The sequence below is a fragment of the Microcaecilia unicolor genome, chromosome 7, assembly GCF_901765095.1.
Source record: "Microcaecilia unicolor chromosome 7, aMicUni1.1, whole genome shotgun sequence".
Classification (NCBI taxonomy): Eukaryota; Metazoa; Chordata; class Amphibia; order Gymnophiona; family Siphonopidae; genus Microcaecilia; species Microcaecilia unicolor.
In genome coordinates, this window is record NC_044037.1 from 239473106 (window position 1) to 239495542 (window position 22437).

Here is a 22437-nt window from a genome sequence, read left to right on the forward strand (position 1 = left end):
TTATTAATATATTTGCAGAATCCATTTGGAGAAAAAATTATAAAGATTATGACAGAAATTCAGAATCATTGCCAGTTTTGTCCCTCAGCAGAATTTGGTACTCAATCCTATGAGCAATGGGCAATTCAGATGGAGAAAACAGGTAGGATTTGCATTGAACTTGTAGAATCAATTTTGACTTATACTTTAAAAATAGACTGATACAGTATATGGCATGAAGATTTTGATTTTCAAATACTAAAGGAATGTGGTGTGATAATTTGGATTAAAAACAGGCAATATTTTATATGCTGCTAGATAGATGACAGTGGACTCCCTAGTGTGTTTCTGCATATCTTGTTTTTATATCTATATGTATGTACATATACTGGAGGCTTCCTTCACCAGTATCTGGGGGAGGGGAGAAAGGAGTCAACTTAGGCTTCATGAAAAGAGAGTTTGATGGCATAGGGGAAAGTGTTTTTGTCAAACCAAGGCTTTGGAGAGAAATGTAGGGGTACTGCATCACCGTTCATTATTATTAAAATGGGGTTATGCAAACCATTAACCTTCCAGTAATAAATAAACTGTAGCATTGCCTTCCTAATATGTAGTTATATTTGCAGTTTAGTCACCAAGAATTGAGGACAGTAGTCTCATCTATTGCACCCCCACCCCCAAGTAAAACAGTGGCTCCTTTGGACTGATCTTCCCCAGTCACACTTGAAAGTTTCTTGATCAGAAGGATTCCTCAGCTTCCCTTCCGTCCTCCTCTTATTGAGAGGTAGCTCACTCATTTTCCTTAATAGTTCAAGTTGAGTTATATCTAGGCGCATTAGGTAAGGGGGTAAGGGTATGGGTCATGTATTTGATACACTACCTTTCTGTGATACAGTCAAAGTGATTTACATATTATATACTGGTACTTTTTTTGTCCCTAGTGGATTTACAATCTAAGTAGGTATTTCTCTGTCTCCAGAGGACTTATAATGTAAGTTAGTACATGAGGCAATAGAGACTTAAGTGACTGCCCAACAATCATGAGAAACATCAGTGGGATTTAAACCCTGGCTTCCATGGTTTTTGCCCCACTGCTTTAAGTACTAGGCTATTTGTCTATTCCCTTTGGAGGATTTCCCACCTATTCCACCCCCCCCCCCCCCCCCAGTAAATAGCAGTCCCCATACTTGTCTCAGGTGGCTATTTTGTGTAGTGGAGCAAGTAGGGGCATGAAGGAGGACTTGTTTCTTCCATCACATAAATTATTTTGATTCTGTCTAATAGGGCAGTGGGAGGTTCTTCGAAGGGGAATAAGAAACCTGGAGGGGGTGATTCTTATGGCCCATGGAGGCCTTAATTGCGTCAGAAGGGTCATTAGTTCACTTAGGGGAAAAAATATATCAGCCTGGGGGGACTGCTGCTTTATTTGGAGAGAAGAGGGAATGGTACAGGTAACACTGCTGCCTCACTTGTGAAAAAATCAGTCTGTGGGTACTATAAAACTTGGTTGACCTGAATGGGGGTGATCGCAGCCTCCATCTGACCTTGTTTATATACCATAGATATTTGCATTATCTCCACAGGGCACTAGGTTTACCCATTTGAGTACTTCTGTCATTTAACATGATTTTTTACAGGCTAGAATGCTCTCAGAAAATTAGCAATTAACGCACATTAACAACTGATTTTATTTTAGCTTAGTACAATGGCATTTTAGCCAGCTAAGGGGATCTTTTGCCTAGCTGTGTTCGGCGCAAACGTGTGCCTAACGAAGCAAAAAAATGGAGTACCATGGGACAAGCTCAGGCGTATTGCAGTAACCTGGAAATCTGTGCGTGCTAATTACATGCTAAATTTTTTTTCTTTTGAGGGGGTGTGTCAGGGGCAGAGAATGGGCATTCCTTGCTAACCAGTTAGCACATGTATAAGCAGGAACCTTTACCACGTGCAAAATGGGAGGCTGTAAGTGCTCCTGCAGTAATTTTAAAAACGGCTGTTCGCTAATGACAATATTAGTGCATGGCCATTACTACTACTACTGTTTATCATTTCTATAGCGCTACAAGGCATACAAAGCGCTGTACACCATACACAAAAAGACAGTCCCTGCTCAAAGAGCTTAAAATCTAGATAAGACAGGTAAACGGAACAATTAAGGGTAGGGGAATAAATAGGCGAGGTAAAGGACAGGGCAAGTGAGTAGTGGTTAGGAGTCAAAAGCAGTGGTAAAGAGGTGGGCTTTAAGTTTGGACTTGAAAACGGTCAAAGATGGGGCTAGACACACAGGCTCAGGAAGTCTGTTCAAGGCGTGAGGTGCAGCAAGACAAAAGGGGTGGAGTCTAGAATTAGCAGTAGAGGAGAAGGGGACGGATAAGAGAGATTTATCTACAGAATGGATTACCCGAGGGGGGCGTAGGGAGAGACGAGAGTGGAGAGGTAATGGGGAGCGGCTGAGTGAATACACTTATAGGTCAATAAGAGAAGCTTGAACTGAATATGGAAACGGATAGGGAGCCAATGAAGTGACTTAAGGAGGGGGCTAATGTGAGCAAAGCGACTTTGGGCGGAAAATGAGTCGCGCAGCAGAGTTTTGGATTGATTGAAGAGGAGAGAGATGGCTAAGAGGGAGGCCGGTGAGAAGCAGGTTACAATAATCAAGACGAGAGGTGATAAGAGCAGGGCCGGTCTTAGGCCGAGGCGGCCGCATAGGGCCCCGCGCGGCGCGCCTCAGTCAGCCTTGACCTAGTTCCAACCGGGGATCGCCGCCGCTCGTCCGAACTGCCCGCCCTCTTCTCTCCCCCACGATGCACGATCGATCACCGATCCCTTTCCTTTTTCGCTTTTAAATTTACCTCCAGTCCGGCAGCGTCAGTGAAAGCGCTCCCAGCCAGTAAAAGCGCTTCTCTTCGCTGTGAAGAGAAGCGCTTTTACTGGCTGGGAGCGCTTTCACTGACGCTGCCGGACTGGAGGTAAATTTAAAAGCGAAAAAGGAAAGGGATCGGTGATCGATCGTGCATCGTGGGGGAGAGAAGAGGGCAGGCAGGGGAAAGAGAGACATGGATGGGATGGCAGGGCTCAGGGAGAGAGGGGAATTGCTGGATACATGGGTGAATGGAGGGGGGCAGGGGATTGAGGAACAGATGGGAGGGCAGGGCCCAGGGAGAGGAGAAATTGCTGGAAATGGAGGGGAAGGGAGAGGGGACAATTACTGGATGTGGATGGAGGAGGGAAGAGCAGAGAGGGCCAAGGATGGACTTGGATGGGATGGCAGGGCCCAGGGAGAGAGGGGAATTGCTGGATACATGGGTGAATGGAGGGTGGCAGGGGAGAGAGGAACAGATGGGAGGGCAGGGCCCAGGGAGAGGAGAAATTGCTGGAAATGGAGAAGAAGGGAGAGGGGACAATTACTGGATGTGGATGGAGGAGGGAAGGGCAGAGAGGGCCAAGGATGGACTTGGATGGGATGGCAGGGCCCAGGGAGAGAGGGGAATTGCTGGATACATGGGTGAATGGAGGGGGGCAGGGGAGAAAGGAACAGATGGGAGGGCAGGGCCCAGGGAGAGGAGAAATTGCTGGAAATGGAGGGGAGGGGCGAGAGGAGAATTGCTGGATGTGGATGGAGGAGGGAAGGGCAGAGAGGGCCAAGGATGGACTTGGATGGGATGGCAGGGCCCAGGGAGAGAGGGGAATTGCTGGATACATGGGTGAATGGAGGGGGGCAGGGGAGAGAGGAACAGATGGGAGGGCAGGGCCCAGGGAGAGGAGAAATTGCTGGAAATGGAGGGGAGGGGAGAGAGGAGAATTGCTGGATGTGGATGGAGGAGGGAAGGGCAGAGAGGGCCAAGGATGGACTTGGATGGGATGGCAGGGCCCAGGGAGAGAGGGGAATTGCTGGATACATGGGTGAATGGAGGGGGGCAGGGGAGAGAGGAACAGATGGGAGGGCAGGGCCCAGGGAGAGGAGAAATTGCTGGAAATGGAGGGGAGGGGAGAGAGGAGAATTGCTGGATGTGGATGGAGGAGGGAAGGGTAGAGAGGGCCAAGGATGGACTTGGATGGGATGGCAGGGCCCAGGGAGAGGAGAAATTGCTGGAAATGGAGTGGAGGGGAAAGAGGAGAAATGCTGGATGTGTATGGAGGGCAAATTGTTGAATTAAGGGCTGGATCGGAACACTTTGAAGGCAGATGCTGAAACTGGAGAAAGGATAGGGACAGGGGGCTACAGATGGTAGACAGAACACATAAGGACACAGGAGGATGGTGGACACGGTGAGAGAAAAAATATCAAACGGAAAGAAGACACTGCATAAAACAGAAGACACTGGGACCAAAGCGAATAGAACAACTAAATGATCAGACAACAAAGGTAGAAAAAAAGTATTTTATTCAGAATTTATTAATTGGAATATGTCAGCTTTTAGAAATGTGCATCTGTGATATTTTGCATGTAAGTTTCAATTTTTCTAGTATTGCTGCATGCTGAGTCTGACTTCTTGAGGTAATTTTCCATTCAGTATTTTACCTTCATATTTGTTGTGTCATGTGTTTTTCATGTGTGATCAAGGTACAGTTTCCTGCTAGCGTGTAGTATTTGCAGCCCTTTTTTCTTTTCACAAGGTAGTGTATTGGTGTTATAGAGCCTGGTGTAATTACAGTTCTGCCTTTCCATACATAAGGTTGTAGCTCGTCCTGTCCTTGGAATTAGTGCTGTTATGGTTTGGTAAGGTTCTGACTGTGTTTTTGCACAAGTTTGTGTATAGTGTTTTGCAGTGGAGAGATTGTGTGTCCGCACCTCTGACCCCCCGGGGTTATGAGAATTTGAACTACTAATTGTGGACTTGAATAATTTCTTGGGAGGGGGGGTTTCATGATAGCACTGTGCTTATTATTTCAATCAGTTTTTCTGTACAAGTTTAGCTTCATTTGTCTTTATTTGAAATTTCATAAATAAAAATTTTTTCTGAAAACTGAATAATCTTATCAATGGGCGGGGGCGGGGCTAGGATGGGGCCCCACCAAATTGGTCTGCATAGGGCCCCGCACTTGCTAAGACCAGCCCTGGATAAGAGTGTGGATAAGGGTTCTGGTAGAGTGCTCAGAGGTGAAGGGATGGATTTTGCTAATATTATAGAGAAAGAAACGACAGGTTTTGGCAATCTGTTGAATATGAGCAGAGAAGGAGAGAGAGGAGTCAATGATGACCCCAAGGTTCCGAGCTGATGGCCATTAATGCCAAAGATAGAAAAAAAGCCATTTTTACAGCCATAGTAAAAATGGTCTTAGCATGTATGAAAGACCTGTGTAAGGGCTCACTAAGGCGATTTTTTTAACTGCAGCTTAGTAAAAGGACTTCTGACTCAAGCTTTCTGAAAATAGTTGTCCACATATAAAGAGAGAGAAATGTTTGTTTGTGTGTGTGTATATATATATATATATATATATATATATATATATATATATATAATAGTATTATTTGTTTTTATTTCAGCCGCAAAAGAAGGAAATTGTGAAGAGCGTGTTTGTGCTGAGCACCTAAAAAAATATAACGATGCACTGCAAATTAATGATACTATTCGAATGATCGATTCCTACAATCACCTAAAAATTTTTTATAATGAGGAAAAGAACAAGAAACATCAGGTGTTTGAGGAGAATGGCGCCTCAGCAGCTCCAAACTTGGATGAAGTAGATGAGTTTCTTTTAAGTCTGTTTTATGGTAAGAGTATGGTTCATACGTTTTATCAGTTGATATATTTAATAAAAGGTTAATGAATAGCATTGACTCTCGCTTACAAGCAGTAGCAGCTGCTCTTAGATTGACTTAATGATCTCGGTGCAGCCAGATTTTGGTTCAAGAGCAGCTCAGATTTTAATCACCAAGGGGGGAATTCAGTAAATGGCACTCCAAAATTAGGTGCTGGGAAGATCCATGCTAAAGTAGTATCCTGGAAAGGATGCTATTTTGCAGAATATTAGTGTAGCGTGGATCTTTCTATCACCGAGCTTTGGGCACAAGTACTTTCCATATCATCAAGCTGATCAATCCATAGACTGGTGGGTTGTGTCCATCTACCAGCAGGTGGAGATAGAGAGCAAACTTTTGCCTCCCTATATGTGGTCATGTGCTGCCGGAAACTCCTCAGTATGTTCTCTATCTCAGCAGGTGGTGGTCACACACAGCAGCAGCTCTGGCTAGGCCTCCAAGCCTAATTTTTAGGTTTTGTTGAGTGCCTGGGGTTGAGGGCTCTTTTGAGCAAGTGCAAACCTGGTGGTGCCAGGTCCCTCCTTTTCTCCCCCCTCCCGCTGGCTCCGTTAAAAAAAAAAAAAAAAAAATTTTGAACGGCCTTAAAGGCGTTTATTTCGACGTTTATTTAAGCGTCTATTGCAGCTACTCACTGAGACACCAGGTCGTTACGACTCGGAGCGGACAGCAGGTAATTTTACCTTTTTATAGCGGGCGGGGGTTCCCCGATTCTTCTCCTCGTGGCACATGGCGTCGGAGGGCGAGGGCGCAAAGGGTCGCTCCCCGGGTCGCTCGAGCGCTTCTAGAGGGGATGCGGGGGTCTTCAAGCCGGATTCGCCCTTGGTGGGTGACAGTTTCGCGACCGATGCATGTCCCGGTCCTTCCTCCGGCGTGGCGGTTTTTCCCGCCATAAACGCCCATCCCCCGCTCCTCGCCTCCGCCATCTTGGCCGGCCACGCGGCTCGGACGGCTTCTTCTTGGGCCGCCCTTGAGGTTGGAGACATTAATGCCATGAACGCCCTTAATTTGGGCGACGGCTCAGAAGCGGCTAAAGTTAAGAGCCGTTCTTCCCGCGCGGCTCCTTCGCGGAGTTTCGCGCCGGACGCCATTTTGGATGCGCAGCATGTCTCTCCCCCGCTGTTGGGAGCGCCGGTTGAGAGCGCGCCTAGGGCTGTTGCCCAGGCTGCGGAAGTGCACAGTCTGGGGGGTTTCTCCCCCGAGTTTGTTTTGCTGCTGCATCGGGCCTTCCTCATGCACAACGCTGCCCCCGCTCCCTCCTCTGGTAAAGAGGTTGAGGTTCCCAGAGGTAAACGCCCTCGGGTTGATTCCCAGGCCTTGGAGGAATTTGTCTCCTCCGATGTAGATGAGGGCAGCGTGTCTGAGGTCTCCCAACGGTCCTTTGCGGATTCCTTGGAGGAGGCGGATCCCCGCTCGGATGGAGCGGATGACCCCTCTGCAGCGCGGCTTTTTCACCCGGAGGATTTGCCCAACCTGTTGTTACAGGCCATGGACACTTTGAAGATATCCTCTCCGGAGGACGTCTTTCCCTCAGCCCCTGTTGGCTCTGCCATTATGCTGGGGACGAAGCGCCCGCCTAGAACCTTCCACGTGCATGATGCCATGCACACCTTAATTTCGGCTCAATGGGATGTCCCAGAAGCGAGCCTTAAAGTGGCTAGGGCTATGTCCCGCCTCTATCCTTTGGCTGTGAGTGAACGTGAGGCCTATCTGTGGCCTACCGTGGATTCTTTAATCACTGCGGTGACTAAGAAAACGGCATTGCCGGTGGAAGGTGGCACGGCCCTAAAGGACGCCCAAGACAGGAGATTGGAGGCGGCCTTAAGGTCGTCCTTTGAGGCGGCTGCTTTAAGTTTGCAGGCCTCAGTTTGCGGCTCCTATGTGGCCAGGGCGTGCCTGACTATGGTGCAGCGGGCTTCCCCCTCGGATCATTCCTTGAGGGATGATTGGCCAGCCCTGGAATCGGGCTTAGCCTATTTGGCAGACTTGCTGTATGATGTCTTGAGAGCCTCAGCTAAAGGCATGGCTCAGACTGTCTCTGCGCGGCGGTGGCTTTGGCTGAAACATTGGTCTGCTGACCACGCCTCAAAATCCCGCCTGGCTAGATTGCCTTTTAAAGGCAAGCTGCTCTTTGGGGTCGAGCTGGACAAAATCGTGACTGATCTCGGCACGTCTAAGGGCAAGAAGTTACCGGAGGTCAGGGCTCGGGCTAGTGCTCGTCCCGGTACCTCCAGAGGACGGTTTCAGGAAGCCCGTCGGTACCGCCCGGGCAGGTCGGGAGCTTCTGCCCCCTCTTCCTTTAAGAGGAATTTCTCCCCCAAGCAGCATTCCTTTCGCAGAGACCGCCGTCCCAGAGGTGCTCCCTCCGGTCCTCCCCCAGGGTCTCGTACCCAATGACGGGGTATTGGTCCACGCCCCAGTACAGATTGGAGGACGGCTGTCCTCGTTTCTGGGCGAGTGGACCACAATAACTTCAGACGCTTGGGTGCTGGAAGTCATCAGAGACGGCTACAAGCTAGAGTTCTGCCGACCCTTAAGAGACGGGTTTGTACTCTCTCCCTGCAAGTCTCCGGTCAAAGCTGTGGCAGTGCAGCAGACTTTGGACAATCTGATCCGCCTGGGTGCGGTCGTTCCGGTGCCAGAAAGTCAGCTTGGCAAGGGGCGTTACTCCATTTACTTTGTGGTACCAAAGAAAGGAGGTTCTGTCCGGCCTATCCTCGACCTCAAAGGGGTCAATCGGGCCTTGAAAGTGCGGCACTTTCGCATGGAGACTCTCCGCTCTGTTATAGCGGCAGTGAAGGCAGGGGAGTACCTGGCATCCTTGGACATCAAGGAAGCGTTCCTGCATATTCCCATCTGGCCTCCTCATCAACGCTTTCTGCGTTTTGCAATCCTGGGCCGACACTTCCAGTTCAGAGCCCTCCCGTTCGGGTTGGCTACTGCTCCGCGGACCTTTTCCAAGGTAATGGTGGTCATAGCGGCCTTCCTGCGAAAGGAAGGAGTACAAGTCCATCCTTATCTGGACGACTGGTTGATCCGAGCCCCCTCTTATGCAGAGTGCGGCAAAGCTGTGGACCGGGTAGTTGCTCTTTTGAGCTCCCTGGGATGGATCATCAACTGGGAGAAGAGCCAGCTGCGCCCGACTCAGTCCCTGGAGTATCTGGGAGTTCGATTCGACACCCAAGTGGGCAGAGTGTTCCTGCCAGACAATCGGATTGTCAAGCTTCAGGCTCAGGTGGACCAGTTCCTAGTAGCCTCTCCTCTTCGGGCTTGGGACTATGTGCAGCTGTTGGGCTCTATGACGGCCACGATGGAAGTAGTGCCCTGGGCCAGGGCTCATATGAGACCACTACAACACTCTCTGCTGCAGCGCTGGACTCCGATGTCGGAGGATTATGCGGTGCGTCTTCCCTTGGATCCAGCAGTGCGCAAGGCGCTGAGCTGGTGGATGCAGACAGACAAGTTGTCTGCGGGAATGCCTCTGGTGTCCCCAGAGTGGATTGTCGTCACGACGGACGCCTCGTTATCGGGCTGGGGAGCCCACTGCTTGGGAAGGACAGCGCAGGGGCTCTGGTCTCCTGCAGAGGCAAAGTGGTCTATCAACCTCCTGGAACTCAGAGCCATTCGGTTGGCGCTTTTGGAGTTCATCCCGGTACTGGTGTTGAAGCCTGTACGGGTCCTGTCGGACAATGCCACGGCTGTGGCCTATGTCAACCGCCAGGGAGGTACCAAGAGCGCCCCTCTAGCCAAGGAAGCTATGAGTCTATGCCAGTGGGCGGAAGCGAACCTGGAACAGCTGTCAGCGGCCCACATTGCCGGAGTCATGAATGTCAAGGCGGACTTTCTCAGTCGCCATACCTTGGAGCCCGGAGAGTGGCAGCTATCTGCTCAGGCGTTCTTGGACATCACGAAGCGCTGGGGCCAGCCGAGCCTAGATCTGATGGCGTCATCGGCCAATTGCCAAGTGCCGCGCTTCTTCAGCAGAGGACGGGACCCTCGATCCCTGGGAGTAGATGCTCTTCTCCAACAATGGCCGACACAAGAGCTTCTCTATGTGTTCCCGCCCTGGCCCATGTTGGGCAGGGTACTGGACCGGGTGGCAAAGCATCCCGGCAGGATAATCCTGGTGGGTCCGGATTGGCCCAGGCGTCCCTGGTATGCGGACTTGATCAGGCTCTCAGTCGACGATCCTCTGCGGCTGCCAGTGGAGCAGGGCCTGTTACATCAGGGTCCCGTGGTGATGGAGGATCCCTCCCCCTTTGGTCTTACGGCCTGGCTATTGAGCGGCAGCGTCTGAGGAAGAAGGGCTTCTCAGACAAGGTCATCGCCACTATGCTGAGAGCGAGGAAACGCTCTACTTCTACTGCTTACGCCAGGGTTTGGCGTATCTTTGCAGCGTGGTGTGAAGCAGGCTCTCTTTCTCCTTTCACTGCTCCAATTTCTTCAGTGTTGGCGTTCCTGCAAGAAGGTCTGGACAAAGGCCTGTCGCTCAGTTCCCTTAAGGTCCAGGTAGCGGCTCTGGCTTGCTTCAGGGGCCGCCTGAAGGGTGCTTCCCTGGCTTCGCAGCCAGATGTGGTGCGCTTTCTCAAGGGGGTTAATCACCTGCGCCCTCCTCTGCACTCAGTGGTGCCTGCGTGGAATCTCAACCTGGTGCTAAGAGCATTGCAGAAGCCGCCGTTTGAACCCTTGTCAAGGGCATCTCTGAAAGACCTGACGTTGAAAGCAGTCTTTTTGGTGGCTATCACTTCAGCCAGAAGAGTTTCCGAGCTCCAGGCGCTCTCGTGTCGAGAGCCTTTTCTACAGTTCACTGAGGCAGGAGTAACTATTCGCACAGTGCCTTCCTTCCTGCCCAAGATTGTTTCTCGCTTCCATGTGAATCAGCAGCTATGTCTCCCTTCCTTTCGTAGGGAGGACTACCCAGAGGAGTACTCTGCTCTTAAATATCTGGATGTGAGACGAGTCATCATCAGATACTTGGAAGTGACCAATGATTTCCGGAAATCGGATCATCTGTTTGTCCTGTATACAGGTCCTCGTAGGGGTCTGCAGGCTGCTAAGCCTACAGTGGCAAGATGGGTCAAGGAAGCCATTGCAGCGGCTTATGTGGCCGCGGGGAAGGTGCCGCCTATCCAGCTGAAGGCTCACTCTACAAGAGCTCAGGCGGCCTCGATGGCAGAGGCCGGTTCCGTCTCCTTGGAAGAGATATGCAAGGTGGCAACTTGGGCTTCGGCCCATACATTCTCCAAGCATTACCGCTTGACTGTGGCTGCTCGGGCGGAGGCCCGGTTTGGAGCTTCAGTGTTGCGGTCAGGGATTTCTATGTCCCGCCCTGGGTGAGTACTGCTTCGGTACATCCCACCAGTCTATGGATTGATCAGCTTGATGATATGGAAGGTAAAATTATGTATAATCATACCTGATAATTTTCTTTCCATTAATCATAGCTGATCAATCCATAGCCCCTCCCAGATATCTGTATTGTTTTTATTCTGGTTGCATTTCAGGTTCAAGTTAGTCTTCAGTTACTTCAGAAAGACTTCGTGTTCAAGTTTTTTCACTTGGATTCTTCAAGAGTTAAGACGAGTTTGTGTTACAGTGAGCTGCTGCATTCCTCTCCCCTCCGTTTTACGGGGCTGGATTGAGACTTAAAATTCTGCCGGCACTCCCTCCCGCTTCGTGCGGCTGTAGGGCAGTTTTGTACCCCTCCCGCTTCGGCGGTGTTAGGGTCAGTCAGCTCCTCCCGCGGTTGCGGTTGCAGGATAAGCCAGATCCCCCCGCATCGGCGGGTGTGGTGTCCCTCCCCCGCTCCGCGGGGATGAGCTGGACGGATTCCCCTCCCCCACTTGTGTGGGGATGAGCTGGGTTAATTCCCCTCCCCCGTTTCGGCGGTGGTGAGCTGGGCAGAGTGTCCCTTCGTGGGTGTAATTCTCTAAGTGCTGAGTCCTGCGGATGGAGCTTTGATATCGACATACTGAGGAGTTTCCGGCAGCACATGACCACATATAGGGAGGCAAAAGTTTGCTCTCTATCTCCACCTGCTGGTAGATGGACACAACCCACCAGTCTATGGATTGATCAGCTATGATTAATGGAAAGAAAATTATCAGGTATGATTATACATAATTTTACCTTTATGCTAGCATGGTAATGTCGGTTGGGCATGTAAATGAAACTATTCTATAAAATAGTGCCTAAATTCTGGGAGCACCCCTGACCGTCCTATGGCCACACCCTCTTTTTGAGTTGCACACCATAAAATTTAGGCGTGCGTGTTATAAAATAATATGTAGGGCAGATCCGCACATAACTCCAAATGAATACCAATTAACACCAAATATTGATTAACAGCTCATTAACAAATTAATTTGTGCATGGATCTGGGATCAGCGCCCAACTTTGAGTGACCTGTGTAGAATCCGGGGGCAAACCAGTTCTGCATCAGCAGTCTTTACTAGGTGATTTGTGGGTATGTGTAGTTGGTCATTTTTTTGAACAGTAACAGTGTTTTCAAGCTTTTTAGCTTTTGTGTAACTAGGTGGCGTATTCTAACTTTTTCAGTTAAAATCATTAAAGTAGAGCTGATGGCACCATTCAGCTGTTACTAGTGACACAAAGGATGTGCTTGCACCCTTCACTGGTGCTGATAACATTAGTATCTTGTGGCTTATGTTTATGGTGTAGATATTTAATTACAACTTACTATAATACAAGAGTGGAGGAGTAGCCAAATAAAGGGGTCTTTTACTAAAGGTTAGCTCGAGTTATCTGCAGCAGGTCCCATTTTATTCCTATGGGCCCTGCTGCAGATAACTCAAGCTAATCTTTAGTAAAAGACTCCCTAAGTGAGAGCCGTGAGATGAGAAACGGGGAAGCCAGGGTTCACATCCCATTGACGCTCCTTTTGACCTTGGGCAGGTCTCTTAACCCTATACCTCTAGACTTTATACCAATTTTCTTTTTTTTTCTTTTTTTTTTGTATTATTTTTATTAGTTTCAATAAAACATCCATCCAAATTCATTACAAAATAGAATGTAACTTCCATTCCACAAGATGAACTATATGATAACAAACGTATAACTAATACAAATGAATTAATTCGAATTAAGTATACAGCAGATATACAAAAATGGAAGTTGTGTAAAAATAGGTAATAACTTGAAGGGGAAAATGAAGGACAGATGGTAAAATTAAGAAGGGGAAAAAGGGATCATAATATTGTGCACAGATGGCTAACTAGTGGGGTCTGAGTCCAAATATACCAATTTTCAAAGGGAAACATTTCCATTTGAAAGCAGACTTACTAATTTTGTGTGGGTATTTATTCCAGGTAAGATTACAAACATACTTACAGAAGTACAAAAGTGTGTGGATAAATGCAATCCCTGCTCCAACCCCACCCATTAGAATGCCTATTTTCTGTGCAGGTAAAATTTTGTGTACTGGATTATGGGGGGTAATTCTGTAAAGTAGGTTCTAAAATTTCCATGCTGGTTGTGTGTAAATCTTAAGAATATTAGTTTATTCCATGTATTCATGAATGTGTGCAAATTATATTATTCTATAATTTACGCATGTACATGTGTGCTCTGTCCAGTCCTTTTACCAATCTGTGGTAAATACTAGCACGTTCTTACAGCATCTTAAAAGGGTTTACCATGGAGCGTCCTGCAGTAAGTTCTGGGTTACCATGTGCACACCATGGACCTTACTGTATAAAGGTTATGGTTCTAAATTTACGCTCCTAAAATCTATACTCCTAAATTTACGTGCATAATTTATGGTCTTAAATTTATGCTCCTAAACTATGAGCATAATCTATTTTGGAGCATAGGCTATGCTCGTAATTTAGGAGCGTAAATTTTAGAAGTATAAAGTTAGGAGCATATCCTTTATAGTTTAAGACCCCTTGTACTAAAAAAAATAATCTTTATTTTTACTGCACAGAGGGTGTGTCTGGAGGCATTTCTGCAATAAGCAGCGCAGCTACATTGCTGGGTGCTAACTGATTAGCATGTGAGCCCTTATCGCCTACGATATAGGTGGCAGTAAGAACTCATGCACTAATCTTTTTAAATGGCTATGCGTTAAGACCACTTTTTAGCTTCTTTGTAAAAGGGCTTCATAGTACGTAGACTGCTGTGCTGCTGTTTATTCTGAACATATTTTTAGTTTATGATTATTATTTTATTTATTCAAGCAAATAATCACAATCGTATACTGCATGGCCCTCAAAGACAAAAAAAATCACAAGCATAACAAACCCATGGCCAAAACGGTAAAACAGAGATGCCAAATACTGTTCAAAACATAGACGTGATTAACTATAAACACCATTAATTTTGTTTCCATCCTCTCCGCACTCCCCTGCAACTTAGTACAGTGGCCTCTTAGCCAGTTAAAGGGTTCTTTTGCTAAGCTGTGTGCCTAATGAAGCAAAAAATGGAGTACCATGGGACGAGCTTGGGCATATTGCAATAACTTGAAAATTTGTGTATGCTAATTACATGCTAAATTCTTTTTTTTTTTTTTTTGAGGGTGTGCACCCCTAACCAACTTTCATAAGAACAATACAGGTTCGCAGACAAGTTGGCTCTTCTCCATGCCTGGGTCCCAGAATAATATCCCCCCTTCTTCACCCATCCCTCAACCACTCCCATTATATATTTAGTAACAGAACTCTAGACTGTCTCTGGAATTTGTTTCACAATGGTGTCCAGACTATCTTGAAATTCTTCACTGGCATGTTAAATCTCTTAAAGCATCCAGTCATTCATACTTCCAAAGTTTACCCGTTTCATTTTTCCACTGCATAAGTGAAGGAGTCTGACTATCATCCCAAAAGACCTTTTCTCATGGAGTAAAATGTTAAGGGGATCTTTTACTAAAGGTTTGCTTGAGTTATCTGCAGCAGGTCCCATTTTATTCCTTTGGGCCCTGCTGCAGATAACTCAATCTAATCTTTAGTAAAAGACCCCCTAAATTAATAAACAAATATGCATGCTACCATTTGTGGAAATGAAGTTCTAAAATACTGGTATTTTATAGATAATGAGAAAGAGTTGAAAGATTTGGCTGCAAAACCAGAGTATGAAAATGAAAAGTTGGTAAAGCTTAGAAGAACTATACTGGAGGAGTTTTCAAAGAACGACGAATCTAGAGGGATTATTTTTACAAAGACTCGACAAAGTGCAGATGCTCTTTTGCAGTGGATCAAAGAGAATGAGAAATTTGAAGACATCGGGGTCAAAGCTCATTACCTGATTGGGGCAGGCCATAACAGTGAATTTAAACCAATGACTCAGGTACAGAAAAGTGATCGGATATAGTCAATGTTAATTTGTTAGCTTTTTGTATTTCTACTCAGCTCCTACTGTCGATTATAGTATGTAATAATCAGTGAGCTGGCAGCCACCATATAAAGGTCTGAGCATCTTTATGTGGATTTTAAGCCAGCCTATCCATTTAAGTCAGATGGTCTTAAAGGAACTGTTTAAATTTAGGACTGCTGTTTATGCAGTTAACTGGATAGTGCCTAAATTTCACCACTATTCACGTAGTTTGTGGCCCCATCCCTGGACCCTCCGCAACTTACATGAACAAATTTTTGCCGCATATGGGCAAAACATATCCTTTCACTCACAGTAGATTTTAAAAGCAAAGCAGTGAGCTAGCCAGAACTAATGATGACTGCATAATGCTTTTAAATATTGACCAGTTCAGTTTAACATACATTATTTTGTGCTATGCCTTTTTTTATGAAGAGTTGTAGGCTAGTAGAATGGCCACACATGTTTCTCCATAAATCGTAATTAACAGTCTAGAGACGTGGCCTATTGCAATTGCTTTATGGTCTTCTCCCTCTGATTACTTGGTGGGTTAAGCTACTAAGGAGGGAAGTTATCAGTGTGGGCTGCCGTGGGTTATTTTGTCACTAATTTCTAATTTGTACTATTTTAGCACAGGTCCCATTTTATGCAATGACATGTAGTTACTAATAACCTGGGTTAAAAGTAAAATAACACATCTTAACGGTAGCCCATATTGGTAACCTCCCGCCAAGTGATTTTATTATTGGGAATATGTTTGTTTTGGTTTGTTTTTTTAAAAATTTCTTTGCACTAAGAGCCCTGTTTACTAAGGTGCGCTAGCGGTTTTAGCGCATGCTAAAAATTAGCGCACACTAACCATGTAGACGCCCCAAAGAATATAATGGGCATCTACACGGTTAACGCGTGCTAAAAATGTTAGTGCGCCTCTAGCGCGGCTTAGTAAAAGGGCCCTAAGTTTCTTCCTAGGTGGTTTAACTTTTTTCTTGTTCAAGATGTCTTGGACTTAAGTAGTTATGGAGATTTATAAAAATAAATAGATGAATTCAATTCCTTCCCCAAAACATACACCAACCTATTGCTTAGTTTTAGCAAAATTAGAGGGCCCTTATATCCAGGGGCGTAGCCAGATTTCGGCGGGAGGGGGGTCCAGAGCCCGAGGTGAGGGGGCACATTTTAGCCCACCTGCCACTTTTGACCCCCCCTGGCGCCGCTGCCCCCTTCCCTGTCCCTTTCGACCCTCCTCCTGCCGCCGCCCCCCATCCCTTCTGACCCCCCCTCCCACCGTCGCCAACCCTCCCCCGGCAGGTACCTTTGCAGGACGTCAGGACTCACAGAAACAGAATCCAGATCAGCAACGCGCTGGACTCTGAGACTGGCGCTGAAGAGGACTTCAGCTGGCGGGGAGGGTTGGGGGGGGTGAAAGCAGGGGGGCCAGGGCTAAATCTGCGGGGGCCCATGCTCCCGTGGCCCCACCTAGCTACGGCACTACTTATATGTGAGCTGAAATGCAGTGTATATATATATATATAACAACAGAAAAAAGGAGAAAAAGTCCCCTAAAAGCAATTACTAATGCAGATGGAAGTAGAGGAGGACTGACAGGCTTGTATTGGAGAAATCCACTGTATAGATGACACCAGAGGATAGTACAAAACAGCCAGTATTTATTGTCACAAACAATGAATAGACCTGGAGAGGCCTGTTAAATGTTCAAGACAGGGCAAGGCAAGATCACTTGCATCAGGAGTCACATTTGTCTAATGAACTTTAGGCAATTCTGTGGACAACAATAGGTCAGTCCAAAACAGAAATGATTTCAGCTGCAGTTTCTATCAAGCAAACGTGCCAAATGATATATATTAAGACAGCAAATATCGGGGCTATTTTTCTATATAATCAGCATCAGGGAAGTGACATGGTGGCAAGAAACACTCGAGAAGCAGTGTCCATGGCTTCACTCTGGCCTCCTCTAGGGAAAGAAAAAGGCACAATACAATATTAATAAAATGGCCACTCTAGTTACTGTCCATTCGAACTCAAATGATGATGTCAAGCATTAATAATATATCAGTGTTGAACAGATCATATAGGATTCTTTTCAAAAATATTTTCTTGTTGATTTTAGGAGATGAGGGAAGGTAAGGATTGTAGCAAAAAGATTTTTGAGACCTGTTACTAAGCTGTGTTATGGCAATCATGTATGCTTTTAAAGGGCGATTAACACATATTGAATCCCTATAATATGTATTAATTGTGCCTACCATACATTATTTCACCTAAAGTGAGAAAATTAGGCCCAACTCAAATGTAAAAAAAATAAGTTATGTCATATGCATATTATGCAACTTGAATAATCCAAGCTTTATTATTCATTACTCCTTCCTCTCACAGCATTGGGCTGCTAAAGCACTGTCCAGTTCTGTCAGGACGCAAGTTAAAGGAGCCAGTCAATTTCATTAAAAGTATGCCTTCTCTCCCTGGTAGAAATTAATGGCAGTGCAGTGCTAAGGAGCTCGCCCATCCCCCCACACACTCTCATGAGTGTAACAAAATGAAAACCCCAAACTCTGTTCCGTTATACTACAAAGGTCCAGCACTCCCCATCCCCTTACATCCTGGCCCCAGCAGCTTAGTCTTCAAGAATGGTGTCATCTTCGCCTCTACTGGTAGACTTGCAGTGCCTGAACCCAAGCTGTAGTACTATGAGACTACCACTAATGGCTCAAGTGACAACCATATTTGCAAATGGAGCCACTGTGGCAGGAGTGACTGGTGCTTAGTCTTGCCTCCACTAAGCTCTCAGGGATAGCTGCTAGGTGCCATGGGGGGCAGAGGGTTGGGGGTTTTCAGAGGGGTGGATCTGTAAATTTTTAGTATAAAGGGGCAGGGCTTGGAGCATACGTTTTGCATTAAGAGACAAAATGAATATGTATTAATAAACCATGTTTCTGAATTATAACAATGCTTGTTACAGAATGAACAGAAGGAAGTTATCAGTAAATTCAGTACTGGGAAGCTAAATTTGCTGATTGCAACTACCGTAGCTGAAGAAGGCCTAGATATCAAAGAGTGTAATATTGTTATCCGGTACGGTCTCGTCACTAATGAAATAGCTATGTTGCAGGTGGGTGGAATTATATTACATTTTTCTCTAATTTCAGAAGCCCCAAAAATATTCATCCTAGCCTTTGGTTAAACAATATTTCATCCTATTTGTAGTTTGTTTTCAAGCTGATTCTCTTGTTCACAGCCAGATAATGCATGGTAATTCAGGGGCCTTTTGCTAAGCTGCACTGAAAAATGGGCTTAGTATGTTCTTTCATGGGTCTTTCCATGCGCTAAACCCATTTGTAGCTCAGCCATCAAAAAGGGCTTTTTCTTTTTTTCTGGCCATTTGTTAATGTTAGCATTAGCAAAAAAATTACCATGTGAGCGCTTATACCAGTTAGCATGACTCACTCAAAAAAAAAAAAAGTTTAAGGAAAAGTACTAGAGTTGTATTAATGTCTTCCCCCTAGTGATTGTCTTATTTAATTGGGGGTTTGATTACTATTGCCACTCAGCCTTACCACTGTTACCTTTTGCACTAAATCTAAAGCTCATTGTCCTGCATTAAATAAATCCAGTAACAAACAAAACTACATTTGCTTAACAGAAACACAAGACAAATGCTATTTTCAGCACCACAAGCTGATAAGGCAGTTAACATAACTGGGTTTTAGATATGTTCCTGAAGAAAAGATACATAAAGCATTATTAGCAGGTTGAGAAGCTACTGCTTATTCCTGGATATAAGTATCAAGGAATGGATCTACTACATGTGACCTGGATGCTGTGATTGAATTCTGGTATGACTTGTATGGCATTTCTTATGTTTGCTCTCCTGACTCATCCAAGTACAAATAGAAGGTCAGTGGTAGAAGAAAACTGTGAATGTGTGAGTATTTTTTAGCTTCCACTAGCGTTATTCCTGTATATTCAATGCCGGGCCATGTCTGAGCACCTGCATTGAATATCCAAGTTTATGCAGCCGGCTGTCTCTTATTCAGTTAGGTGAGGTAGTCAGCACTTAACCGCATAAGTTACTCCTGCTGGAATTCTGCACCAAAAAATTTCAAAATTCTATGCACAAAATTTATAAATTCTGCAAAATTCTAAGCACAGAATTTTCAAAAAATTTTTGGCCACCCCTGGACTCACCTGTGAGATAGGGGAGGAGGAGCTACAGAGGGAGAACATCTTTGGGGGCAGGAAAGAACCACACTCTTTCCTGCCCTGCTACCGCCGCTCTCTTGCTGGTGCCGTGCTTTTTCCAAATGACCGCTGAGACTTCAAACGGTAATCTCACAAGATTACTGCTTGAAGTCTCAGTGGCCATTTGGAAAAAGCACGGCACCAGTGAGAGAGCGGGGCAGGAAAGAGTGGGGTTCTTTCCTGCCTCTGAAGAGGCCACTAGACCACCAGGGAATTCGGTGCTCAGGTAGGGCAGTGGACAGGCGGCATTCTGCGGAGAAATTGTGAATTCTGCGCAATTGGGGAATTCAGTGCAAATTCTGTGCTCAGCACTCGCACAGAATTCCGGCAGGAGTAATAAGTGACACCACATAAAGAGGGAACTGACTTTTATGTGATCCGATTTGACTGCTAAACTTAGGCGGTTAAGTGCTGAATATTGGCACTTAATTTCATAAGTGCCGACTCTGCCCATGGACCACCCACAAAATAGCCGGCTTTGAATTTAGCGGCCTGAGGTGATATTCAGTGGCATTAACTTATTAAGCATATTGCCCTGAACAAGCGATTTAACCGGCCAGGAACCATTTCACACCAGTTAAATTGTTTTCAGTATCAACCCCCATGTTCTCGGTCTATGTGATCCGTTGTACAGCATGACTAAAGAATTACACAAAGTAGTTAAAAACAGGTCAACTCTTACAAGGGCAATCCTTCCTCATCCATCCTCAGCTGTTCCCTTTGAAAATATAGTTGGCTGCAGTTGAGTGGATCCAGAGTGCCTGCCTGCAATTGTATATTTGAAGTGGGCGCAGATTTACCTGCAGAGAATATATATGCACAGGCTTTCAAAATAAAACCATTGTGTGGACTTCTTTCCCTTATCCTTTCCCACTTTGCCTCTGCCGTCTTTTAGGTACAGGTAAATGGACTGACACTGTGACCGATGTGTTTTTTTTTTTTTTTTAAATATATTTTTTACCCACAGTGAGGTAGGCAGTTTTCTGAGGGTCTTTTTCCATGGATAAATCTCATTTTACCCATAGAAGAAACTCTGAAAATTAACCCCTTAAATTATAAATTAATGCTGTAAGTTGACCACTAGGCCAGTCCTCCTCCATTAATAGAACAGGACAGGGAAAAAAAACCCTATAAATTACAACACTAGAGTCTACAAAATATCTATAGCCAGCTTCTGACTCATGTGTTTTAACAAATCTCTACAGGTAATCAAAAGGAGGCCAATGTTCAACTTCTTCATGGTGTGCACAGGCCTACAAATTGACTTTCAAAAGAAAACTCCTGATAGCCAGTGTCACGAAGACACTATCACATACTTTGCAAATTATTATTATTATTATTAACATTTGTATAGCGCTACCAGACGCATGCAGCGCTGAACACCTGACATAGAGAGACAGTCCCTGCTCAATAGAGCTTACAATCTAAAAATAATACAAACAGACAAGACAATTAAAACATAATTTTTTCCAGCCTGCCATAGCCCCCCTCCCTCCATTGGTGGCCCTTTATTGGGAGCGGGAGGTGTATTTATAAATGACCTAGAGATGGGAATAACTAGTGAGGTAATTAAATTCGCCGATGACACAAAATTATTCAGGGTCGTCAAGTCGCAGGAGGAATGTGAACGATTACAGGAGGACCTTGCGAGACTGGGAGAATGGGCGTGCAAGTGGCAGATGAAGTTCAATGTTGACAAGTGCAAAGTGATGCATGTGGGTAAGAGGAACCCGAATTATAGCTACGTCTTGCAAGGTTCCGCGTTAGGAGTTACGGATCAAGAAAGGGATCTGGGTGTCGTCGTCGATGATACGCTGAAACCTTCTGCTCAGTGTGCTGCTGCGGCTAGGAAAGCGAATAGAATGTTGGGTGTTATTAAGAAGGGTATGGAGTCCAGGTGTGCGGATGTTATAATGCCGTTGTATCGCTCCATGGTGCGACCGCACCTGGAGTATTGTGTTCAGTACTGGTCTCCGTATCTCAAAAAAGATATAGTAGAATTGGAAAAGGTACAGCGAAGGGCGACGAAAATGATAGTGGGGATGGGACGACTTTCCTATGAAGAGAGGCTGAGAAGGCTAGGGCTTTTCAGCTTGGAGAAGAGACGACTGAGGGGAGATATGATAGAAGTGTATAAAATAATGAGTGGAATGGATCGGGTGGATGTGAAGCGACTGTTCACGCTATCCAAAAATACTAGGACTAGAGGGCATGAGTTGAAGCTACAGTGTGGTAAATTTAAAACGAATCGGAGAAAATTTTTCTTCACCCAACGTGTAATTAGACTCTGGAATTCATTGCCGGAGAACGTGGTACGGGCGGTTAGCTTGACGGAGTTTAAAAAGGGGTTAGATAGATTCCTAAAGGACAAGTCCATAGACCGCTATTAAATGGACTTGGAAAAATTCCGCATTTTTAGGTATAACTTGTCTGGAATGTTTTTACGTTTGGGGAGCGTGCCAGGTGCCCTTGACCTGGATTGGCCACTGTCGGTGACAGGATGCTGGGCTAGATGGACCTTTGGTCTTTCCCAGTATGGCACTACTTATGTACTTATGTACTTATGTTCCTTTGAAAATCTCCATGGGTAAATACTCTTTTTTACTTGTGGAGAATTCCTTTCAAAATTGCCCCCATATGTTTTTTTTTTAATCTCTTTTTAAAAGATTGACGTATGTCATGAAATGCTGCATTTGTGAAGCTATAGAAAAGTTGAGATTTTCATGAAGGCATCAGTAGCAGAGACCCAGGAAGTAATTTTCTGACCATAAAGTATGTCTTACATGGAAAAAAAATGTCTGTTTTAAAATTATACAGGTGAATGCAGGTAACAATTACATGTGCCAACAAGTGCACACGTACTTATATTCATGCTGTATAGGCATTTCTAGGGACATAGTGTGGGTGGAGTTGTGATGTACATGCATGTGCATGCATAATTTATAAAACATACATTCTGGGGTTCTTTTACTACTACTACTTATCATTTCTATAGCGCTACTAGATGTACTCAGCGCTATGGTAAAACATGGCCTTAGCACAGCCATATGCAGGTCTTTCCCATGCTCTAAGGCCATTTTTACGACTGCTGGAAAATGGTCGATTTTTCCTTC

General features: G+C 45.6%; 1 protein-coding gene across 1 annotated transcript in view; it reads left to right on the forward strand.

Annotated features, from left to right (window-relative positions):
- IFIH1 (interferon induced with helicase C domain 1) overlaps positions 1-22437 on the forward strand; it is a 111210-nt gene that overhangs the window by 80508 nt on the left and 8265 nt on the right. The window contains 4 exon segments of the mRNA XM_030209828.1: positions 19-142; positions 5468-5695; positions 14787-15043; positions 18045-18194. Coding sequence (XP_030065688.1) covers positions 19-142; positions 5468-5695; positions 14787-15043; positions 18045-18194 — 759 coding nt within the window.